We start from the raw sequence: 17,617 nt of genomic DNA on the forward strand, positions 1-17,617 counted from the left end.
CAAGAAATAATTTATTTTTTGTGTGATTATCTGATTTTGAGGTAATAAAAAGTGGCAAGGCTGGAACAACCAAAGTCTATAGTTAACATGATACTCATCATAAATATCACACTAGGTGTTGTATTTATATTCATCCAAATTATAAAATCAACTGAATAAACTCTTGTAACAAATGTAAAAGTGCCACGACATTGTACCAGCCATTTTAAGTTTTTTCTAATTATATAAGAAGTAAACCAGTAGTACTTGTCAGTTAGATTATATTTGGAAGAAATGTATGACTGTTATTTGATGACTACTACTGTAACTTTACTAAGAGATAATAAGTTACAACATATTAGTTGAACTAATTAGTAAGACAACATAAGCCACTTGACGTTAGTTCAAAATTGCTATAATTGTAGCAGTTATAGTACTACATAACTATTGCTGCAATCCAAGATAGTTTCAAAACACCATTTGCCCCAAAAGAATGAAGCAGGTGATAAGGATTGCAAAGCCAAATTTCATGACCATTGATTGTTTGTCACTAATGCCAACCATATACAAAGGCATGAGTGGGTAGCATGTCAATAATCTTAATGCAAATCAGCAGATTTTAACTTGAAGGGAGTCATGCTTTTCTCCTTCCTTTCCCTCGATTTTTCTATCTTCCCCAAGTTTTTGTATAAGACTGTCCTTGTGTTGCTCTCTAAAGTCATGTCGAATCACAAGAAAATGGCATCATATTTGTGCATCAATTAGTGCCATTTCTTAAGTGCAGTTACATTGGCTTATTAGAGGTAGAACCACGGTTAATATCATTTAATTAATGACCTAATTATGTTTTTCCAGAAATTCATTTCTTATCAGCCTTTTATGCATTAGGGCAAAGCAGTAAATTCATTCCAGGTTACATCAGCAATGGGCTCCAAAATCAATTGAGGGCAGGTCAGTGTTATTTTCGAAACCTCAAGGGAGGTCAATGAAATTGTCAGAAACCTCAAGGGAGGTTTCTAAAATTATCCCTATTTTCAATTGTATATTGAATAATTCATTAGCCAATCGGATAAGTTGCTTATTAGTTTTCATTTTGTCTATTTAATGGAATTTGACACAAAGCTACAATACTGACTGCAACTAATTTCTTTAGTCATAATTGTAGAAACTTACCTACAGAATTTGTGTTATTGCAGAATATTTTACTATTAGATTACTAATTGATAGTACAATGATGATTAGGGGACCATAAGAAGCCTGACATTTTGTTTTCTTTTTTTATGGCAGAAGAAGCCAAGTCCATGGGGTTATCTTGCTGATGCATCTTTTTGTATATTTTCTGTCATGGTGATAATGTAACTATTGTTAACTTTTTATCTTCTCGAACATTTTTCCCACAAATTTGTGGTAAAATGCAAGCATCTTGGCTCATACTGCAAAGGAATCATTTGGGGCCAACTACAAGTGTCATTAGTTGATCAATAACCTTTGCTCTTGCTTATGCACACATGAAGATACTTTAAAAAGACAAAGTTCTGTCTTGATGATTCATGTTAAAGAAACCTGTGATTAGCTTTAATGGTCAACTTTTGTAGCTTTCTCCATTCATAGCTTTAATCAACAAATTTTTGGCAAAAAATTTTTAGCAACAATCAGAATTTGGGCATGAAAGTGAAGAGCATGAGGAAAGTCAATGAAATAGCCAGAATAAGCAATTTCACTAAACCAGAGGAAGCAATCCACAAGGATCTTCTGTCTATAGATAAAATTTCCAGAAACTCAGAAGACCATGACACTTGACACTTTTTTGAGATAAAAGAAGGAACAGAACAGAATAACTGCAAGTATCTATCATACATCAAAATGCAAATTACCACGATAAAGTGCATAAGATGGTACGAATGTTGGCGCAACCAAAAAGCATCAATATTCCTTTGGAGGTTGGAGTGCTAGATCAGGATCACACATGGTGGCTAACAAGAGAAGGTTGTTTTCCCTTGATGCGGTTACCGCAATAGTCTCTGTCATGTCTAAGTCGTTGTAGTTGAGGCCAATGGGGAGTTTCCAGTCAAAGTGGTAGAGCAGAAGAGCTAAAGGGAGCTCAACATTCGTTAAACCAAAAGAAATTCCAGGACAAATCCTCCTCCCTGCTCCAAATGGGAGATACTCAAAGTTGTTTCCAGTGAAATCAACAGGATTGTTCTGGAATCTCTCAGGTTTAAAACTCTCCGCATCATCCCAATATTTGGGGTCCCTTCCAATTGCCCAAGCATTGACCATAACTCGTGTTTTAACTGGGACGATATAGCCATCAATTTCACATTCCTCCCTGCATCCTCTGGGAACCAATAAAGGAATAGGCGGATGTAACCTAAGAGTTTCTTTTATCACTAATTTTAGGTATGGCAATTTCTCAACATCAGTTTCTTCAATTGTTTTCATTCCCATGAAAGCTTTCCTTATTTCATTCTGTGCCGTGGCCATCACATTTGGATTCCTAATCATCTCAGACATCGCCCATTCCACCGTTGTGGATGAAGTTTCAGTCCCACCTGTGAATATATCCTGCATCAATATCAAAACTCTCGTTAGGGAATGCCATCAATTGATCAATTCTTTATCACAGTATAGCAGTTAAACTTTGACTCTTGACATCTGCCTTGACCAAAGAATCAGAAATTGAAAAGAAAAAGTAAGGCGTGAAGCAAAAGCTCATTACAATAGCATTCACTTACCGTCAGAACAGCTTTGATATTATTGTTGGTAACCGGAAAGGTAAGGTCTCCACTTTCTTTAACTCTTAATAGAACATCAACTAGATCTTCATTCCCAGACTCGCCCATGCCCCTTTTCGTTCTTTTTAGGTTCTCAACATGCTCAGCAATTATTGTATCAAAAATTTTATCAATTCTTTGGTGCACCTTCATCAACTTAGGCTTAACTCTACTTAACGGATGAAGTATCCGGTATGAAGGAAACAGATCAGAAACCTCAAATGCACTTGAAATAGGCAGTGATTCCTTCAGAAGCATGGTTCAAAGTCGCGGTCGCGGTCACGGTCGCGACCCGGAACGTTCCACATTGGTCTCGACATATCGGTCGCTATCTCGGTGAGATGCAAATTTTAAAGCATTTAATATTCTAAAAACTGTTAATAATATATAAAAAAAATCAATTAATTCTCGATTGTGTTATGTATATATGCCGCCCAACAATGAAGATGGTATGACAATAAATAGCGTTATCATTATATTTTTTTAGCCACACAACTCTATCCATTGTCCCTATCAATAATAGCTAATATGATACCAATTTGTACTTTGCCAAATGGTTGTTTATGCCATATTCTGATAATGGCCTTCTGGTCTCCGTTGTTTAGCTATCCGTTGTTTATGGCCTTCTGGTCTCCGGGGATCAAATATAATAGCAGAATTTAAGATATTGACAGTAGGAAGGACCTTTATGATTCGCTTGATTGAAGTGTTCAATTATGTAGTTAATTCATCAAATGGTTTGTCACCAAAGTGGTAAGGTTATTGTCTGGTTGTGATTCTCATCCGGACATCTTCTCCATACCGATATACCTTGCACTCCCTTCCCTGGCTATTGTCTGTTGTGATGGCTATAATTCTCTTCCTAGCTACCAATATAGATACCATAGTTTGTAATGGCCAAAAAAAAAAAAGATAATGACCTGATTAAGAGTTATATGTGGAACTTCTGCGATTTTATTGATTCTTTTTTCTTGTTTGGAAATCTGGACTTGTTGGCATTAAAATTTTAGAAACTTGATCAAAAAAGATGTTAAAGTTAACAAATTGCAGCAGATCTGATGAAAAAAAGATATAGGAAAATGAACAAAACCAACAATAAAGACAAATGTCATATACATTCGTGAACATATACCTTTCGGAATGGAATCAACACAAAAAGATCAATGAAACTAATTGCACAGAGATAACTGGTCATCCAACCAATCCCAGGTTCCTTGTAGCTGCCCGGAGGATTTCCCGCAGTGCTTACTTCTGCCTACTCATATGTTTTCTTATTTAGAGCTAACAAATAAGAACCAAGTCCGCTTGAAAGTTCGAAAACAAAGCAAAAGAGCTTAGGGAATCAGACAATACTAAGAAAAGAAAAGTAAAGTGAAGGTAGAATGTTTAACATAGCAAATTCAAGGTAGTACCTTCAAAGTAAAGTGAAGGTAGTACCTTCAAGGTGGAAAAGAAAACACATCTTTTCACGTGATAGTACTGTGGCAAATTTGTTTCTATTTCCCAATGAATGATTTCAACCTTTGACTTCTCCTTCTCATGTGTTAGGATCTAGCTGTAGTTTTTACTCCAAGGGTCGATGTAATTGAGCTGCGGTCCCAGTGCTTCTCCCAATTATGTCCGGTGTTTCGGATGAGCTTGTCCCAATTATGTCTGGAAATAGAATAGGGAACCACTATGATTAATCTAAAGAAGGTCCCGCGAATTCTTTTATAACTTGTCCATCACTCGCATTTCTTTCCCCGTATGAAGGATCATCAGTACTATCCATGGTTCGATATAGGCAGTAGAGAGGTCCCCGAATTTCCCTTTTTTAATCCTTTTTTTTTAATGATTTTTTGTTAAATTCACCTTGACTCGGGATCACTCGGTGTGACTCGACCGTGACAACCCGTCGTGGTGACATCTCGGCGAATTTCTCGGCGAGACGAGTATCTCGGTCTCGATTTGTCGCGGTATCTTCTCGGCCTAGGCCGAGACGGTAACGGCTCGGCCGAGTCTTCGAACCATGTTCAGAAGCCGCAAGAATGTCATTTGGTGAACTTTGCTTACTTTCCTGAATGCTGCTGTCAAAACCATAGAACTTGTGTACGTGGAAAGATGGTCTGTTAAATTGATCAATTCTCCAGCTGCAGCGTGAGCTTGAATCGATGAAATGAGATGCTTAGCCTCATCTAGCCTGATACAACCAAAAGATCGGACATTTTTAGTACTGAGGAGTTCCAGAGTGCAGATTTTGCGCATCTGTCTCCAGTACTCACCATATGGGGCGCAGACAATGTCTGAACAGTTATAGCATACAATCTTGCAAGCTAAAAATTCAGCCCTGTTTGCAAAATCCAGATCATGGGTTTTCATTATCTCTTTTGCTAAACGTGGCGATGATACGACAATTGTTGAGATTTCTCCTAGCTGTAGGTGCATCAGAGGTCCATGTTTTTGAGCTAATTTTCTGAGAGCATAGTGTGGTCGAGAACCTGTCAGTTGATGCATGTTTCCAACAATTGGTAGCTTCCATGGACCTGGTGGAAGCTTATGGACTGTCTTGGATCTCTTCCATTGCTTGACTAAACCTATAACAAGGGACAACAATAGAAAGAAAGCAAAGAAGTAGAAGGGATATTCCATTTTCAGTCGATGAACTATGACCAATTGCTATCTATTTTATCTACTTGACATTGTTGATTCTTAAACTATTGTTAATAAAATATGTGCAAATCATTGTCACTGGGAAAATTATTAGGTATACGAGCCATGTTTAGAACATAAATTAGCAACAAAATTGTGAATACTAAATGCGCTGATGAGTTAGCTGCTATTGTCCCTAAAATATTAGAATCTCGTCTTGGTTGGTTACAGCTTAAGTAATGCTATTTGTGAATGCCAACTAACATTGACCAAGAAATGGAACTTAGTGTTAATTATGGACTCTAATTAATTTCAAGAACCGTCTTAATGAATTTAATATTGTAATGATAAGGGCAATTGCAATTCTCCATTCAACAAATCCTAGGCTTCGGGTAGAGGGAAACATTGGTATTGACCTGGAAAATGGCACAGCATTATCCTTGCACACAGAGGCATTAAATTGCAAACTCTCCCAAAGTTGTTGAAATTCTTTACCTGTTTGCTGCCTTGCCACATTTTTGCTCTTATTTTCGTTATAAGTTGTGGAATGAATTTAGTGATTGTCAGTGGAATTCGTGTTATACACTAGAATAGAACTCACCAACAATTCCAGAATCATGAGCATCTTTGCTTATACTATGGTATAAGTGCTTTCTCTTCATGACATAGGATTAGTGCGCAAACCTTTTGAACCTTCTTGCAAATTTTTTTTTTAAAGATAAATTACTCTTTAGGCTAGCATTTTTTTTTTCCAGATAAACCACTTGGGGTTTCAAAAGATAAACATAACCTCCCATACTTTGAACTAAAGTGTCAAAAGGACAAAAATTACTTTCCTTTATAGAGTTAGCTAAAAGGCCAAAAAGTACCCTTAGGTCATCAAAATGCATTAAAGTTTCAGGTGTCCATTAATTATACTAATAATGAAGGCATTAGCGCCAAAAAAAATTGTGAACATGTTTGAACATATAATTTGTGAACATGTTTGAACTAATAAAGTTTTATGGGATTTTGGTATTATTGATGTTTGAACATATAATTGTGAAATATATTTCCCGTTATTTGTACACATTATTATAAAAAATATATACATGATCAATACTTAGACCATTAATTCCTGTTGTTCATTTCTTTCTTATTAGGTGTATCTACATAAATTATTAGGTTTGTGATACGTGGAAGGAAATGTGTTTGTCAAATTGATATATAATCGCCATAATCCTTCCTAATGACTCTATAGGATAAATATAATTACTATTGTGGCCACTCTAACTCTATTTATCAGTTATGCACTATCATTATTTGTGTTCATTTGTCCAAATAGGAGAATGTTAGAATTCAATGTGGCCTACATCACCATATATAATACACGTCATATTAACTAAGATATTTTGTCACTAAGGGATATATAATTACATTTTTTTTTTGCCACAAGTAATTACATGAATAGATATGTATTGATAGTTATACAAAACTGAATAATCGGAGGACATAAGGAGATTGTAGATTCGATGTGCATACGTGCTTTTATATCAAGGCCGCAATCTAACCTAATAAATTATCCTTCTACTGATTGGCTAAGCAATTCTTGCCAACTCAGCGTAATACTCTATTGCACAGGATACACCATTATTTAATGGACTCAAACACTAATTGATATGGCCCATACTGCATTAAAGCTCAATGATGATCTACTGTAGCTGAACAACTACAGGCGCGCTATGGCGCATGTCGGAATTGAGTTACAGGTCAACCAATATGGGAACGGGTTAAGTGTTGTTTTCCTTTGGTATAGGAAAAAGTTTAGCCCGGACTAGTTTAGAGTAGGCTATGGACATATTTTTAATTATTTTCCTGCTTTCTCTGGTTCATTCATTTGCCGACAAATCCAACTCTTTAGCCCAAATGCATAATCTGTTACGCAGAGCAAATGTTAGATATCGCTCATTCATTTTCGGATAAGTCCAACTTTTAAGCCCAAATGCATAATCCGTTATGCACAGCAAAGTTTAGATAGATTGGAAAGGGTAATCATCATCGAATTGTTTCAAATGAAACACGCTACAAAAATGAAACCAACTTTATTCACATCGCAAAAGTTAAAATAACAGAAATGTCAAAAGGAAATTAGCCAAGCAAATCAAACACAGACCAATTCAACCACATAGGACTATCAATTCCTTTCCACTTTAACTGTACGCATTCCATTAGGATCTTGTTAGACCTACAGGGCTATGTTGCAGGCTTGGACTATGAATTCCTTTCCTCTTTGAATGTACACACTTCATTGGGATCTTGTTGGACCTACAAAATTATGTGCTATGCTTACAGGCTTATTAGCAACTGCAAGTTCGACGGATATGATTCAATCATTCTTAGAAAAATACCATAAAAGACCATAGACAAAGACACAACGAGGAACTGGTAAATGCTATTGAACAAAAACAAATTACAATAACACATATAGCCTATCATATAAAACTCTGTTCGTGTTACTGTTTGCCTATCAAATAAAACACTGTTACTGTTTGACTCCCAGGAGGAGACTGAATTTATATAAAACTCTGCTACTGTTCAACTCCCTAAAGGAGACTAAATCTCTGTACTAGAAAAGACATCAGTCGAGGAATGGTCAGATACATCTAGTCATGAATCCTTTTCCTTGTTGTTGTATTAGTGGATTATAGTTGTTGTTGTAAATCTCTTGCTGTTGTATCAATGGATTACAGTTGTTCTTGTAAATCTCTTGCTGTTGTGATATGGTAGTGGAAGCGTGTAAGAAGAATGGGTTATACGAATATCCTCCATCTAAGTAATCCAAGGGTGATACACAATCAAATCTCAAAAAATAATCAAATATTCAAAGAAAATAATTCAGAGGCGATATATGATCAAACCCCAAAAAAGAAATCAAAGATTCAAAGAAAATGTGAGAAAACTCTCAAAACTTGATAACCAAAGATATATGTTATAATTAAAGAAAAATGTGTTACAAAACTGTCCTACATATGCCTGTAGAGATTACAAAATCATATACTAAAAGAAATAAAAATAATACCGAAAACCCTAATTTTTGACATTGATCAATTTTTCTAACATTTTAAAAAATTTAAAGCATAGCAATAAAATGGGTAATTTTTTCACCACATAATAGCAAAATCTAAGTTGCGATGGAATTACGCAATTAACTGAATTGTATAAATAAATTTGATTGATTGAATTAAAGGAAGCCACCCTTAAGGTGTTCTTACCATGATTAGAAGTTAAAATTCCGGCCTTGGCTAAGTTAATATGTTGCCACTATACCTGAGATGTTGTTCTTATCATATTTGTCAATTATTTTGCAATGTTAGTTTGTTTTATTACATTTGTATTCATCATCTCTAGTTAGTTGTACGGTTTTGATCGTAAAATTGTACACTTATAAAAAAATTAGAAAGGTTAACATATTATTGATCTAAATATATATAAATATAGAGAATACAACTGTAGAAAAAGTTGATGTTGTAAGGACCAAGATCTCTAGTAATACATTAAAGGTGTTACTCCAAAAAGGTGCGACTAAGAAAACCTACTATTTCTACTCTTTGTAATTCATCTCCCTGTTGTTATAGAATTTAACTCTACAAATATGGATGGTAGGGAGGGCAGCATCTGCTTTCATCCTCATAGTTTTAGAAAAAAGATAACTTTTTTTTTTGTTGCTCAAGAAAAGATTCTAAACATTACCATGAAAAAGGAAAACTTAAGAGTTGAATTAGGTCCTCACAGTAACGTAACTAATATTCCTACTAGCTAAAATTGGAACCCAATACAATTTGTGGAAAACTAATAACCAATTAGAGATTCTAAAACTTTAAATATCAACGAAAATCTCAATCTCAAGCAATTGAGTATTATACTAAAATGGATGATCATATATTGAGATCATAAGTATCAACAATTTCATTTTATTTTATTACTTAAGAATGAGAAGATGATACATATTAGGTTCTACAGTACACAGTGGTTACGATTTACTTACATTTTTGTTGTGGCTACTCCCTATGAATTTCGTGCATGTAGTTAAGCTACTAATTTCATGTTATTAAGTTAGACTTCAGTTGGAGGATAGCTTATGTTTTTCCTTTTTCAAAAATTTCTATTTTAGTTTTTGGTTTTGTCATTCTAAAACTTTGAATGCATGGTCCAATTCCTTTTCTTTTAGTGCACACATTCTCACGATATGAAATAACTCTGTTTTGTCCTATTAATCTTGTCATCCTGGTCAATTTTTGCTCAAAGGAAATTCTTTTTGCAATTACTAATTTGTATTAATTGATTCAAATTTTGAGAAAAAAAGAATGATAATGCTTCAATATAAACTTTATTAGAAAGAACTATGGTATATAAATGGTACTCTGGTATTTTCCAGGGATGTCGAATATGTAAGTAGTTGAATAATAATTTATTTGAATAGTTGTCCTATTAATTTGTAGATAATTAATGGGATATTCAAAGTAATTAAAATTGTTGAATTAGGAAGGAATAAATTCAGAGTCAAATTAATTTCCAGAGTAATAACATAAAATACGTAACCAAAATATTAGTGTAGTATTATGGTTAGCATTAGTCATCGGATAAGAGAACTGCTTTGTTACAATATGAGAGTTCGAATTTCATCCTCCTTCGTATCATTGCTAAAAAAGCTAAAATCATTGACTTATTTGACTAAAACTCACCAACCTAATTTGATCATTGCACATAAATATTGAGAAATCACTTCCGCACCTTCTTTTGCTCTACACCCTCAACATACCAACAAGAAGGGCAACAACAACATTGATTTCTCCATACTCTTTCTTCGTGAGTTTTAGCTAGAGCTATGGTAACTTAAGAGATTCAGTAATATTTGGATAGATAGAGAGATAAGCAAATGAGAGGAAATGCTTGATAAACAAATCAGTCAAGAAGGTGACCTTATTCACTATCGCACAACAAACATTGGTGCAAAAAGACCAACATAATTGGTTACATTTGAACCCCCGATATGAAAGAATCACGGTGTTACTTTTGTGTGCTAGCTCTTGATATTATTATGGTAAAAAGGATTCAATTTTTAAGGTTCAAATTTAAAGTAATTAGGTTAGGTATGCAAATCTATAATTTTACAGAGTTTTTGGAAGAGAAAGAATGCTTAGAGAGTTGAGGTACTGTTTACTAATAGATCCGTAATAGTGCTTTGCTGCAATTGTGTCTTGCAATGTAATTGGTGTTTATTTATAGAGACAAATAACATATCCTGTGAGGATGTATCCAATCATGTTGGTATACATTCAAGTTAGTTCATTTACCAATATATTTTTCAGCTGCATACAGTAATTTTTTAAGATCGTCTATACTACTAGACCAGTACCAACAATTAGTAAAGAAATGATTTGCAACAAGTGAAAAACCTACCTAGCTATGACTTTGCTAATAATATTTCCATTTGTTATTCAATATCATGTAGTTTTTGTTTTGCAGTACTAGTTTATTATAGTGTAGCAATGCTTGTAGCTTTTATCTAAATTACCAATCAGCTAGACACACTTAAAGAAGACATTACATAGCTAAACGGTTCTTCCCTTTTCTTATCAATGTTGATAAGAAAAAGTATATACGAAAAACTGTGACAATGAGAAAACACATAAGAAGTACATTGCAAGTCCTCCCAAACTAGTAATGACAGAAATGAGTAAAAGCAGAGTAACCTTTCAACTAAAGAAATAATAGTCAAAATCACATTTTCTGTCCAACTTATATTCACCTCATAAATGGTATCAGGCAGAATTCCATTTTTACATATGTAGGATGACTGCTTGTAGTTGTTCTACACAGGCCAAATATTTTAACCGAGCCAGTTGTAATGATCTCATCAGCTAAATGCGATGCTTATGTATTGGCCTGAATCTCAGAAGAAATGTTAGAGAACTAAAATTTCTTATCATTTTAGCCCTGCCTATGACAAAAATTACAACTAATGCGTCAAGAACTAGGGTGTTAACGAGTCGAGTCGAGTTCAAATAGTGCTATAATCAAGTTCGAACTCAGTCCTACACAAGCCTACTCGAACTCGACCTCGACTCGAACGAGTAGAAAGTTATGTAATTTGACTCGAATAATATGTATTTCCAAATTTGAGCTCGACTCGTTAGTCGCGAGCCTTAACAAGCTCCAGGGCTCAAAAAAAGGCTCAAAAATTTATGGTAAATTATCTAAAATCCTCATTTGCTTTTTTGTTTTTACCATATTACATTTTTTCCATTTATGAATTTTATTGAGTAGACAATATTTATGATAAATTATCTAAAACATAAATCCTTACTAGTCATTTCATAATTAAAATAACATATAATATAAATAATATACTGATAATCAAGCTACATTGCGAGCACTCAAGTAGCACAAACGGAGGCTTGAACTCGACTTGGTATATGCATCAAGATAAATGGAGGCTCGAACTCGACTTGATATATGTATCAAGATACTCGAGCTCAAACTTGAACTCGGTCAAATTGAGTTCGAGCTGAGCATTTGACCGGGCCACTTGCAAGCTACTTGCGAGCAGTTCAACTTGCCAGCAGCCCTATTAGGAACTGTAAAATAGTTATAGAAGTTTTGTATAATTACTGATAGCAAATTTTTGAAGTTCTATAATGAAATAGACTGCAGTCTGGAATAGTAGCTTCTTAAGAAAAAGACAAAAAAAAAGAAGAAATCAAATGTGCCAGTGACTATTGTGCATGCAAGTCAAGCAAACATAGTTCGTAATAAGCAACTAAGGCATAATCAATGGTGATAGCTACACTACATATATGAAATTTTCAATTATTACTTAGCTAATGTTATTGAACATTTGTTCGTTTACCATGGAATTTGAGGTACATTTTGAAACTCCTCAATTTCGGTTCAGTATGGATAATTGTCCCACATATATGAAGGTGACAAATAGCATCTGATCAGAGGAATATATGATTAGACAAAGATTTGAGTGGTCTTCGGAATATGTTTCTGATTTAACCATTATCATAAAAGACTCATCAGACTCAAATACTCTCTAACTAATCGATATAAATCAAGGCGTGTTGTATCAAAATTTAAAAACAATTATTAGTTTTCAAATCGATAGCTATCAGGTAAATAAAAGGGGTGGCAATGTAACTAGAGCACAGAGAATCCCCTGCAATGAAACTTCCCTTTAACTTCTTTGCTTTTTCCCTGTTTCTTGCCTTTATTGTAGGTATAGGAAAGCGATGGAAGAGATCCAACGCAGCAAAGAGGCTGCCCCCTTCTCCATCAAAGCTACCTATTGTTGGAAATATGAACCGTTTGATTGTTTCCCAACCTCATCATACTCTCAGAAAGTTAGCTCAAAAGCATAAAGCATTGATGCACCTTCAGCTGGGTGAAATTTCTTCAATTGTTATATCATCACCGTGTTTAGCGAAAGAGATATTGAAAACTCATGATCTTGCCTTTGCGATTCGGACACAGTTTCTATCAGCCAAGATCATATGTTATAAATGTTCAGATATTGCAGTCCGTGAATATGGTGACTATTGGAGACACATGCGTAAGCTATGCTCTCCAGAACTCTAGTGTTAAATGCGTCCTATCATTTATCTCCATTCAGCAAGATGAGGCTTCAGATCTTATTACATTGATTAAGGCTCTGACTAACGCTGGAGAGTCAATTGATTTAAAGGAAAAACTGTCCTCATACTCAAGCTCCATGTTTGCAGAGCAGCACTTGGCAGGGTAAGCAAAGATCAATTCAAGGCATTCTTACAGTTGAACAAGGAACAATTGTTCCTTTCTGGCACCATTGACTTTTTTTATCTCTTTCCATCCCTCAGAATTCACATCCGCTATTTTCACTGAAGTCTAAGTTGTTAGACGTGCGCCATAAACTAGATACAGTTTTGGACAGCATAATCGATCACCATATTGACAATCTAGCATGGACAAAAACGGCCACTGGAGAATTTGACCATAAGAATCTAACTGATGCTCTTCTCAGAGTTAAAGAACGTGGTGACCTTCAATTTCTAAGTACCAACGACGACATCAAAGCTGTTTTGATGGTGATGTTCTTTCTTGTCACATTTTCTTCATATGCTCTTCAGGTAATCAAGCACATTGACTTGCATTGCATTTGTTTAGGTAACAAATTGAATTTTATCATTTCATGCAGGATGTGTTTTCCACGGAACTGAAACTTCATAAGCAACAGTGGAATGGGAAATTTCCAAGATGATAAAAAATCCAAGTGGTTAAGGCACAAATCAAAGTACGAAAACCTTCACCGAAAATATACAATTGAAGAAAGTGATGTTCAGGAATTGGAGTACCTAAAGTTAGTGATAAAAGAAAATTTCAGGTTACACCCTCGTGTTCCTCTAGATTCCTAGAGAATGCAGGGAGGAATGTGAAATTGATGGATATATCATTCCCAACAAACAAGATGCCTGGGCAATTGGAAGACCCCAAGTTTTGGGATGATCTAGATAGTAACAAACCAAAAAGATTTGAAAACAATTCCATTGATTTCAATGGAAGTCACTCTGAATATGTTCCATTTGGTGCTGGAAGGAGGATTTGCCCAGGAATTCCATTTGGTTTCGCCAACATTGAGCTTCCTTTAGCTCTTCTCCTCTATCATTTCAACAGGAAGCTCCTAAATGGTCCCATCTCTAGTGATTTCGACATGGAAGATCTTGTACGAATAATTGCACCAACAAAAAAAAATCTTCGCCTGCTTGCGACCCTGTATGATCCATCACCTGATCTACCAACCCAAACTTTGTGAAGATACAAATGGTCTCTGGTTTTCATCAGCATTTTCGCCACTGTTATAAAACTTTGTATGTGTAAATGTCATTTTTTTTCTTGCCAAAGTGTTTACGAATAAGATTTGTGTTCTGTTTCCTTGCTTCAATGATGTCAAACTTTACTTTCAATTATCTAGAATCCTTGCAAGAAAAACATCTATTGGCTTTCAATTATCATTACTTTTTGATCAGTTTTCAAAAAGTTGCCTAAGAAATTAGGTAATGAGAAGCTTATGAGCAAGGTTTTTAAACCTAGACCATTCATTAAACTGATATTTTACTAGATAAAGGGTACTGGTTCAATGGTTGAACTAACCACTATCAAGCCATTGTTGACTTGTGACATCATAATTATGACATAAAGAATTATTATGTTATTTTTATTATCATATATACCAATAACAAAAATCCTATAAATCCGTGCTTAGCTGATTAATGGATATCATTAAACTGTTGAGTTCATCATTGATGAAAATAACTTAGAAATTGAAATAATAATATAATATAGATTAAATAAATCATTTTTACGATTATAACATATCCAAAAGCAATAAAGAAAATTATATTGTACAAAACATGAGCAATTAAAAAGAAAATGAAAAATGAAGTAACTTTAATAAAACGTGAAATTTCTTGATTATAAGAATAAAAACTTGTGAACTAATGAATAAAAATTAGAGAGTCATCAAGAATTGGACTACAATATAGGTACTTTAATTGTAATAATAGTTTAGTTGATAAGAAGTAACAACTTTAGTAAGAACTTTTGAAATGACTAACTAATTTAGAGCTAAATTGTAATTTTTAAAAAGGATAATTTCAGAAACCTCCCTCAAGATTTTTGACAATGTCACATAAATACTATCTAATATTAGAAATTACACAGGCCTTCCCTTTCATGTAGACATGACCAAATGTCACCATCAGGAGCTTTCAAATGACTAAATTGCCCTCAAAAACCTACGCCAACAAATATTGAAAATATGAGAAAAAGAAATTGCTTAAAAAAAATTTTTTTTTGCTACTTGGCACCAAATAGCACTTGTAATAACATTATCTAAGAAAAACCAAAATAACTTTTAAAAAATCAGGAAACAAGAGGCTCAGCCGTTCATGATACTTCATTTGGTGAAGGATTTCTGCAAAAAAAGTGACTAATATGCCAAAATTTAGGCTCCACCAAAATCACTAGAGGTGAAAGACAAAATTGTTTTTGGTTTATTAAACCTACTTACAAGTTTTCTAAGCATTGACTATTATTTATCATGTTAATGGCACCTAATGTTTGTCATAGATATAATTTCAACTTCTTAGAAGATTATATGCTACACTTATGAACGTACCTCTATGCTACTTGATGATGATCACAAATGACTTTGTTTGCAGAATATCTTCAGTTAAAGTTGGCATGAATTTTTTTTGGCATTTTCACCAGCCTTATATGTTGGCATGAAAGATCTGTTGCACTACCAATGGCTCTTCTTAGGCTCAATGGTCAAAAGTGTAACATTTTGTTTTTTTTTTTTTTTTTTGGCTATCCTGAGAGGATCATACTGGTGGCAATCTTTTTGCTTTTTTTTTTATTGGCATTTTCCTCATCAAAAGTGTTAATTATTTTCTTCTAGAGACAAAGAGGGTAAATTTGGAAGAAAATTATGTGTCAGCACTTTTCTTTCACTTTTAAGGTTACTTTATATAACATGGGCTAATTTTGCTATTAAACATGTCAATCAAGGGGAGATCAATGTAATTTTTACTATTAGAGGGTATTTATGTGATATTGTTAGAAATCTCGAGGGAGGTTCCTAAAATTATCCCTTTTGAAATGTAAAATGACACAAAAAAATGACACAAAAAATAATATTGATTAACAATAAGCTACCTTTGAAACCTAAAAGAAAGAATGAGGGTTGGATGGCAAAAAGGTCAAAAGTAGTGGTACCATGGCAGCTTCCCATTGATGTTGCCAAAAGCTTTGAGATAAATCCATTATTTACATCTATTTATGATATGATTAGCTTAGCATTTATTATGAATTTTTGTCAAATTATAAGTGTATTTTTTATTATTTTCAGCAAAACATGTTAAAAGATTGAATTGGGAAGACAGGGAGGAAAATCAAGGATATTGTGGTGGAAGTTAAGCAGAAATATGTTTAAAGATATTTTCAAAACACTTGTCAAGGAAATACAGTTGAATTTTGGAAATCTTATCAAGCCAATCAAAAGAGAGCTCAATTGTAATCCAATTTTTGAAAAGAAGTTTGGTGGGATTGGAAAGACTTTTCAAATGTCTCATCTCTTATCTTTAACCTTGATAGCTTATCATTAGGGCATTTGTTTAACTATAAATAGGGAGAAACAGAAGACACTAGGAGCGTCCTATTCATTCCTTTGTTTCTTTCTTTTCTTTGCATTTTCTTTAGAAGGATGTGTTGCTAGTTTCTAGTTTAGTTCAAGGAAAAAACTACCATCTCCATCCTCAGTTTTTTAGGAGTAACGTTCAGGATTTGTAATTCCTTTATATTCAAGCATTTGTTTCTCTTTTGTTTTAATTCTTATCTAATTGATTACTATTTCTCGCTTGTTGAAGTAGTTTTGATGTTTGCATACATGCGTTCTAGTTCCTTTCAATCAGTATTTGATGTTAGGGATAAAACAAGAAGCAAAGTAAATAATTTGAATGTTTACCCCTTTCATGTTAATTTTCTAGGGAGAAAATAAGGCAAGTTAAATAATTTAAGCTTTTGAATGGTTGTTTGGAATAAACTTACATTTTTTGTTTTAATGCTATTATTGAGTGAATGAGGGTTGACTTTCAATATTGAATTCGCTTGATAACAAGGAATTAATTGGAAGCTTTTTCTGATTAATTTTACCACAGAATGTCTCGAGTTCCTTTAGCTTTAAATGCAATTAAATTTATTTACTTGAATTGAAGGGATAATCTTACACTTCAATGATCAACCGAGTTAGTGGAGTGAATGACCTTTGAACTGAGCTATTTTTAATTGATTAGTTTCTTTAATTTTTCCTAAATTTAATATTAAACTCTTGATTCAATCCCCCTTTCTTCCCTGATTTGGGTTTCTTGCAAGATATTTAGAATTAAATCTCCCTTGGGTTTGACCTAGTTTTCATTATCTTATTATAAAAATTTCTTTGTTTGGATAGTAAAAATCAGTATAGTTTTGGAAGTTTTGGCAACTAACCAAAAATTTGACACCATTAGAGGAGAGGTTTTTATCTATATTTCCTTTAATAGGAAGCTGATTTATGCCAATATCTCCTTGTACATTTGAGTTAATTTTTTATCCAGAGATTGAGAAGTTAGCAAGGGCAAATAAGAAGGCAAAATGACACGAGAAAAATCTTCCATCCTTAA

At 33.9% G+C, this 17,617-nt stretch overlaps 2 protein-coding genes across 2 annotated transcripts; one reads left to right on the forward strand and one right to left on the reverse strand.

Moving 5' to 3' along the window:
• Positions 1-1,660: 1,660 nt before the first annotated feature.
• On the reverse strand, positions 1,661-5,381 carry LOC113705922 (premnaspirodiene oxygenase-like). The gene is made up of 3 exons (XM_027227826.2): positions 4,761-5,381; positions 2,715-2,999; positions 1,661-2,544 (listed from the first exon to the last, which is right to left on the reverse strand). Exons 1-3 carry the CDS (start codon positions 5,379-5,381, stop codon positions 1,903-1,905), a joined length of 1,548 nt encoding a protein of 515 aa, XP_027083627.1. The 3' UTR covers positions 1,661-1,902.
• Positions 5,382-12,271: 6,890 nt separating this feature from the next.
• LOC113705920 (premnaspirodiene oxygenase-like) lies at positions 12,272-14,211 on the forward strand. Its single transcript, XM_027227824.1, has 5 exons — positions 12,272-12,314; positions 12,643-12,975; positions 13,108-13,160; positions 13,259-13,528; positions 13,783-14,211. Exons 1-5 carry the CDS (start codon positions 12,272-12,274, stop codon positions 14,209-14,211), a joined length of 1,128 nt encoding a protein of 375 aa, XP_027083625.1.
• The last annotated feature ends 3,406 nt before the right edge of the window (positions 14,212-17,617 follow it).

Source organism: Coffea arabica, chromosome 8c (genome assembly GCF_036785885.1).
Source record: "Coffea arabica cultivar ET-39 chromosome 8c, Coffea Arabica ET-39 HiFi, whole genome shotgun sequence".
Taxonomy (NCBI): Eukaryota; Viridiplantae; Streptophyta; class Magnoliopsida; order Gentianales; family Rubiaceae; genus Coffea; species Coffea arabica.